At 37.9% G+C, this 8,200-nt stretch overlaps 2 protein-coding genes across 2 annotated transcripts in view; both read left to right on the top strand.

Annotated features, from left to right (window-relative positions):
- The first annotated feature begins 588 nt into the window (after positions 1-588).
- LOC111372298 (L-ascorbate oxidase homolog) lies at positions 589-4,952 on the top strand. Its single transcript, XM_022994560.1, has 8 exons — positions 589-999; positions 1,077-1,186; positions 2,172-2,442; positions 2,535-2,637; positions 2,727-3,072; positions 3,243-3,608; positions 3,768-3,846; positions 4,495-4,952. Exons 1-8 carry the CDS (start codon positions 868-870, stop codon positions 4,705-4,707), a joined length of 1,620 nt encoding a protein of 539 aa, XP_022850328.1. The 5' UTR covers positions 589-867; the 3' UTR covers positions 4,708-4,952.
- A 2,824-nt stretch (positions 4,953-7,776) lies between these two features.
- The window catches only part of LOC111371994 (glycine-rich cell wall structural protein 1-like), a 1,067-nt gene continuing 643 nt past the window's right edge, over positions 7,777-8,200 (top strand). Inside the window, exons 1-2 of the mRNA XM_022994134.1 lie at positions 7,777-8,112; positions 8,143-8,184. Coding sequence (XP_022849902.1) covers positions 7,893-8,112; positions 8,143-8,184 — 262 coding nt within the window. The 5' untranslated portion in view covers positions 7,777-7,892. The remainder of the gene's footprint in view (positions 8,113-8,142; positions 8,185-8,200) is intronic.

The following is an 8,200-nucleotide window of genomic DNA, read 5'->3' as shown; positions in this document are numbered from 1 at the left end:
AAGATTTTCCACTATATTTCAGTTGGAAAAAAGCTGGGTGGATCAAAGACGAAATTTTTTGCAATCCCTAGTCCTTAGGTTGAAAAGTTTCACTTCAAGATAGTAATGAGAAAAAAACCCGTCCCGTCAGATGGCCTCGCCATGCTGCAATCCCTACTTCGAGACCCTAGTACTTCTAAGGTTCAGTTATTATGCCCTCGTTTGAGCCATATTAAATGAGAATAAAAAATATAATCGTTATGAGCCCCACACAAGATATAAAAAGACAAATATGGTGACTTGATTTGATAGATAACGATCATATTTTTTATTTTAACGAGGAAAAATGGGGTTCAAACATGTTTCTATATATATATATATATTTTTTTTTTTTTTTTTGAGGAAATAGGTAAATGACTAAATTAATGTTAAGAGATTTTGCTGTAAAAAAGAATGACTATATATTAAGAGATTTTTGATAAAACTTTAATTTTTTAACTAATTAAATTCCAATTTTAACCATAATTCGAATAGGTTGAAGACAGGTAGATCTCTGGTGGAGTTATTTATGCAGAGTTTTCTAAATTGAGCGCGTAAAAGTAGGCAGCCGTCACACGCAAACGCTGTCTCAACTCTGTAACACTGTGAACACTCATTGTGTTCACAAAAGGGTAGCTCACATCATAATCGTATGCACAACCAGATCTAAACCGAGCATCTTCCAATCTCTTTCAACAAGAATAAAAGCAAAAGTTGGAAGAAAAAAGGGAAAGATAAAGAGAGTATAAAAGAGTTTGTGCTTCCTTTTCTTTTCATATTTGAACGAACCCAGTTTCTGTTCTTCCAGTGAAACAGGAAAACAAACCCCATATAATTTGGGAGGAGAAAATGACAAGTGTTGTTATACTGGCTGTGACAGCGTTAGTGCTTCTGGGCTTCACTAATGGGGAAGACCCATATAGATTCTTTACGTGGAATGTTAGTTATGGTGATATTTACCCTCTTGGCGTTAAGCAACAGGTGATTTATCTGCTATCTTCTTCTCCGTTTTTCACATTATTTTGAGAAATTAACACTGAAATGTGTACATATGGCAGGGAATATTGATTAATGGTCAGTTTCCAGGGCCACAGATTGAGACTGTCACGAATGAAAATTTAATTGTCAGTGTCTTCAATAGCTTGGATGAACCTTTCCTACTCTCTTGGTGAGTCACTCCTGTTGACGTTTACGTTAAATTTTTGTGGTTTAAAAGTGAAATGTCATGAATTTGTGTATTATTGGCTACCTGGCTTGATTTCACTCTGTTTGAATGTGCTTTTTGTGGCTGAGGTAGGAATTCATTGCGCAAATATGGTGTTCACTGCATAAAGTGTTTGGGTGCAATCATATTGTTATAGAAAAACTAGTCCATTTGAAAGAAGTTTGGAATGATGTCTTCAAGATCTACTGTTCTTACTCATTTCTGTTAGATATTAAGCCGTAAATCCAATTACGAGATCAATAATAAGCAAATTGTACGCACACATATTTACAGTAGTTCAGCCTCAATAGATCATTTTTTCCGGTCGAGTGGGTAAGTGAACAATACGATTATGCTCCACATAGTATAAGAAATTGGTACCAGATCTACTTAGTATGGTACCAGAGCTACTATATGATATAAATCCTGCATTCAAGACCTTTGGATCTTTCACCTTCGTGATGAAGTGTCTGGTTTCTTTGTTCTTGAATCCACTAGCTGTCCAAATTAGTCTTATGTAATCTGGTAAAATGGTCACTGCTAAAGAAGATATTATAGTGCCTCTTCCTCGTTCAACTTCAGGTCGAGCAATTTCCAATTACGGCAGCCCTTGAGGAGTATATTTATTTCACATCGTCTGTCTGCCTTGGCAGCATACGAGTAATGCCTTGCTGTGAACTGAATATGTACAAAAATCTCGTGACTTGATTTCTTATCATTAATTTAGTATCTATCTGTTGCCATTCTCATGCTAATCTCCTCATACAAAGATTTATATCATTGGTAAAATAATAATCTTTTGTTATTTGAACCAAATGTGAATGGTAATATATTGAAGTATTTGTTTGGTATGATGTGAAATTCACTAAGAAACATTGGGGACTTCTAACACTTAAGGCACATTATCAAAGATATTTAACATTAACGAGTTTTTTTTTCTCTTGGTAAGGAACGGCATACAACAAAGAAGGAACTCTTGGCAGGATGGAGTCTATGGCACGAACTGTCCTATCCCACCCGGACAGAATTTTACTTACATTCTCCAAGTCAAAGATCAAATCGGTAGCTTTTTCTATTTCCCGTCCCTTGCCTTTCACAAGGCTGCTGGAGGATTTGGTGGCATAAAAATCTTCAGCCGTTCTGTGATCCCCGTTCCTTTCCCTCCACCTGCTGGAGATTACACCATTCTAGCCGGTGATTGGTTCAGGCAAAACCACACGGTAATTATATCCGAACAACCACTCATGTTAATGATTAAACTTAGTTACAAAAAGGGCATATTACCATATATGCTAAATCGCACATTATGCAGGATTTGAAAGCAATTCTAGATAATGGACTTAATCTTCCCTTCCCCGATGGACTTCTCATAAATGGTCGTGGATCGAACGGCAATACATTTACGGTGGATCAAGGTAATATATAACAAAAACAATTACAGTTAACTTCCACATTTATGCAAGTACTGCTTCATAATCTCTCGCGATCTAAAATTGTTGGCCAGGCAAGACTTACAGATTTCGCATATCAAATGTCGGGCTCTCGACATCTATCAATTTCCGAATTCAGGGTCACAAGATGTTGTTGGTCGAGGTTGAAGGGACACATACATTGCAGAACACCTATGAGTCTCTTGACATTCACTTGGGCCAGTCCTACTCTGTTCTGGTCACCTGTGACCAACCTGCACAGGATTATTACATAGTCGTCTCAACACGTTTTACATCACAAGTGCTTACAACAACATCCATTCTGCACTACAGCAACTCAGCATTAAGTGCATCTGGTCCGGCTCCAGGTGGGCCCACAACTGAGATTGATTGGTCCCTCAATCAGGCAAGATCCATCAGGTATGTATTTGGTTCTGCCTAATATTATCTAAAATGGTGATGAAAATCAATATATTTTGATCCGTTATTATCATGTATCTAACTTGACATACTGTCCATATATTCTTTTAAAAATGTTTGTGCTAGATTTGGTTCACATTCGACATATTTTGATTCAATTTTTTAATCAGGCAAAATTTAACTGCAAGTGGGCCTAGACCTAATCCCCAAGGCTCTTATCACTATGGACTGGTAAACACTACCCGCACAATCCGACTGGCAAATTCTGCTCCAAGTATCAATGGTAAACAGAGGTACGCTGTCAATAGTGTATCGTTTATCCCAGCAGATACACCACTTAAACTTGCGGACCATTACAATATTCAAGGGGTGTTCAGCCTTGGAAGTATCCCAGACAGTCCCACGGGTTCCGGGGGTTACCTTCAGACTTCAGTCATGGCTGCTGATTTCAGAAGTTTTGTTGAGATTGTGTTTGAGAACTCAGAAGACACTGTGCAGTCATGGCACATCAATGGCCACATATTCTTTGTAGTGGGGTACGTTTTTACGTATTAATTTTTATGAGTACCTATATGCTGTATTTCTGCAACATATCAACCATCAAAAGTCGTCTTCCTGCAAGCATTGATGGAAAGTCGTAAAGGTTAAGTCCTCGCCTTCATTTTACGGATGATTTGACAATGCTGCATTTACAGGATGGATGGTGGGCAGTGGTCACCTGCAAGCAGATCAAGTTACAACTTGAGGGATGCAATTTCTCGTTGCACCATTCAGGTACTCCAGACGAAATTTTGGATGTTTGAGAGTGCTTACAGCTTTCAATTGTTAAGCTGTGTTAAAAAAGTAAAAAAGAGTAATGCTATTCATAGTGAAAATTATTGGTAGTCGTCCTATGTGGTTATTGCATTAAGCCCCTATTTGGGAGCCATTTTCTCAAGAAGGCCATCAATTTTTTGACCATTGCCAATGAAAAGGATACCCACTTCTGCTCTTTTTTTCGACTTCACCGTAAATAAATTATAACCTAAAATTTAAGTCCAATGGTAAAATACTATATCACTCCTATTTTTACTTTGAATTACTTGTACGCATTTCCATCAATCACTCTGTTTGACTATGTCAAAGAGGGTATATTTGGAAATGGATTTTTGGGTGGTAATTTATTGATTAGAAAGTCAAAAAACGGCAGCACTGGGACCCACTTGTACTTTGCCAACCTCGAAGAAATTGCTTAAAATCCAATCAAAATTCCTCCCAGATGGGGGCTAAATTACAAATTGTCGTGTGTAGGACAATCATCGGTAGTCTTCACTATGAATAGCATTATTCATTATAAAACTTGACACTGCCCTTATTCGTTGTACATTAGCTGCCACCATTGATATTGATCGATCAAACCTCTCGACTTTCACTTGTGTATAGGTGTATCCTGGCTCGTGGACTGCCCTATATATGCCTCTTGACAACGTGGGCATGTGGAATGTAAGATCTGAGAACTGGGCTCGGCAATACTTAGGTCAGCAGTTCTACCTTCGTGTATATTCGCCAGCAAATTCGTGGAGAGATGAGTACCCCATCCCAAAGAATGCACTCCTATGTGGTCGGGCATCAGGTCGTAAAACCAGGCCTTTATAAGACATGACAAACACGAAACAGTCACGAAGGTGTGACTGCTTTTTACTGGTTGAGGAAGATGAAACTCCATTTCTGTTGAGCCTATTAATCCATTCAGAACATTTTTCTGTTGGCACTTACGAAGTATTTCCTACTTTTCCATGCAATCCAAATAGAATTCATCAAATATACAATTTCTCTTACTCCTACTGGAAGCAGCAGGAGATGAAAGGAACTTTTTTCCTACTTATGAGTAGATATCTCAATTACTCATTTGTGCTTTAATTAACCTTCAAGTTTCTTGAATATCTCAATAATCATATTACACTAAATAACAAAAATAAATTAAGAACTTTTTTCGATCAAAATATTAATAAAATTTTTAGTCCACTTATGTAATATTGAATCGAACTTGTGGATCACAAAAAATTCACCATCAAAACTTGGCCACGTTCCTTTCATTTAGTCATCACCTGCACACTTGAACACCTCATTAGGAAATAGAAGGCTGTCAGTCAAGAAAAACGTCTGAAGATCGTTTGAACTTTGACGATCAAGTCAATGGTCGAACGAGAGATAAAAGAGAGTGCAAGTGAAGGGAGAAGAGATTCGTCTAAAATCAGAATTACATATCTTATTGTGAATGAAACTCACACACATATATCGAAAAATATAAATTCATTCACAGTAAGATATAGGAAAATATAAATGGGCCAAGTGGGTTTAATGAAATGGGGCCAAGCCCGGGCCCAATGTAAGGTTGCACGAGTTTGTTTAATTTAATAGATCTAATCCAATTGAATAATTAACGCCCAGTTGGTCAATGTAGAAGTGTTTTCGTCATGCGCATATCACATAATTTATGGATGTAATAATATTCTTGTAAGTTCGATTGACACATTCTCGATCGACGACTTCTACTTCTTAACGGGATCCACATGGAGATTGGACCAGTGATTTCTTTTTGCACATCGCCCATCGATTTGCTAAAATGAGTATGTCATTTTAGTAAAAAAAAATGACTACACGAGCCTTGAGCAGCTCTCAAGGTTTCTCGGCCCACCATGGGTGGATTCGAGTCACACTTTTGTCGAGTGTGCCGATAAATGCTTGATTTGTCTCATTTAACACTGCTAAAATATTTTAATCTCCACCTAATCTTGTCTCACTCCACCTATCAAAAGTCTCCAATGGGCGGGAGACGAGCAGTGTCACCCCGTCCGGACCCGCCCATCACTAAAAGGAGTTCATTATCACAATCCAAGTGCCAACTTGCACGAGGAATTAAATAGCCTAGTCATAACATATCTTACCTTGGCTGTTTGGTAAAAAATCTATTAATTAGAAAAAAGGTAATGCGATTTCCATCCAGCATTATAAGTGATGACTCCATCCATTAAAACCCTAATCGTGCAATGTCGTTATCATCATCTTCATTAATACCTTAATCAATTAGATTTTGCATTGGTCGCGATTTCTTTGTCACATCTTCTTACGTTAGATTGGCATACCAATCACATTACCACAAATATAACATTGTATCTCAAGATAAAATATCTATTTATTAGTAAGGGTTTTGCTTGATCAAGTTGTCCCACACTCACATAGAGTGGAGCCCACTAGAATATTGTGAGTGTGTGAATATCTTAATGTACAAAAACTTATGTACAAGTAGTGTTATCCTATTAATAAACGAAAATATCTTAATTCAAAAATCTTACTTTCCCATGCACATAACAATTTGTCAGTGACATCTCTTATTTTTATTCTCGTTGATGAACACGAGCACTACACAATATATATTAGACATGCCAAAAAGATTGAAATTGTCTGTGTAAGAACCAATACATCGACTACGCGGATCAAAGGCGAACTAAAGTTAAGGTATAAGATTGCACGTCAAATATGCTATCTTTAACACATGAAAGTGTCTAAATAAAACCAAATTCAAGATTGAATAACAGTTTCTTTCCCTCTTTCTTTTAAAAAAAATAAAAAGTACCCTTCAACCTCTCATCTTCTGTCAATGTATCTATGATAATCGCTCCCCAAGGTATAGTCTAGGGGTGCAAAGGACATGATTGAGGTTATCTCACGCCGTGCTGACAGCCGCAGTGTGGGGGTTTGATTCCTAAGACATGAAATTGGACTCCTTGTAGGCGCAGTGTACAGGTAGCTTTTGTTCCCTGACCTGCTGGGGCATATCTCTCGATTTACCTCCCTTACAAAACTTTAGGGATGGAATGATGAGTGTCCTCAAAATTGGGGTTCATCCTTTATCTATGATAATGGTAGAAAGAATAAAGAGAGTGGGCCATGTCCAAATTCTGTTATATTAAATAAACTCATCTAAAATCGATCCAAGATCCATCACTTGTCAAAATACATATATTAGCAATTTTGAGGAAAGCGGGCCATACAGCATTAAAGTTTGATAGAAGAAAACAGGTGTAAAGGCACCATTTCACCATTTCTCTTTTGACATTTTTGATAGGCATCCCTAATTCACTAACCAGCATTTCCACTTTATTGTTCGAAATCACTAATTTAAGGAAATTTTCATTTATATTCTATTTCAATAATAGTACGAAAAGAAGACTCGACTCAAAGTTATTCGACGTTTTGAGTTTCTTGAATGCTGTAATTATAACATCACATTCCATTTATTCTGTCGGCATGTTTCAAAATCTACTTCATTTTGCTACATAAAGAATTCTGAACTGCCATTAAACTCATTTTGAATCATTTTCTCATAAAAATTTGTGTCGTAAAAAGCCATTACTCGATAATTTTATCGAAGTTTTCGTCCTTTTCTTTTCAAACCATTCTTGATAACAAAATAAATAACATATAACTTAAAATGGGAGCTCGATCTTTTCTTCAACATTATAATCCTCGTGATAATAGGACTGTTTTCGTGTTCGTAAAAATGAAATTTGCAGTTATAAACACGATTTATTATTATGTGTCGGTAGGCTAGGGTTTATGAACCTTAAGTACAGAGGGTGTCACCACTGACCAGCCAATCCATGCATGTACTTGTTGACTTTGAATGTCTCTTAGTAGTTAATGCTCCCACCAATTCCCCAACGGCTCCAACGCGTGCATGCATATTGCAAACATTAATGGCTTCAGGGAAATTCGCCTATATAATCGCTGGTTTACGAGCGAGACGAGGAGATAGAGTGAACTGATAATTTTCAGCAATGGGATTCTTTCAGAAGCAATGGGTTTGCGTATTGCTTCTTCTTTTGGGCATTGTCTTGCAGTTGAGTGCAATTTCTATGGGAGATGACAAGCTCGATAAAGCGAGGTGGGGAGATGACGATGACTGTCGCTATAGTAGGAGAGGCTGTGGCGGTGGCGGCTTTGGTCGTGGTCCACGTGGACGTTGGGGAGGACCGGGTCGTGGTGGTTTTGGTGGAGGTAGAGGTGGGGGTGGAGGGTTTGGTGGAGGAGCTGGAGGAGGTCTTGGTGGAGGTGCTGGAGGAGGTCTTGGTGGAGGCGCTGGAGG

The sequence above is a fragment of the Olea europaea genome, chromosome 23, assembly GCF_002742605.1.
Source record: "Olea europaea var. sylvestris chromosome 23, O_europaea_v1, whole genome shotgun sequence".
Lineage (NCBI taxonomy): Eukaryota > Viridiplantae > Streptophyta > Magnoliopsida > Lamiales > Oleaceae > Olea > Olea europaea.
This window is presented reverse-complemented; position numbering and strand designations above follow the sequence as displayed.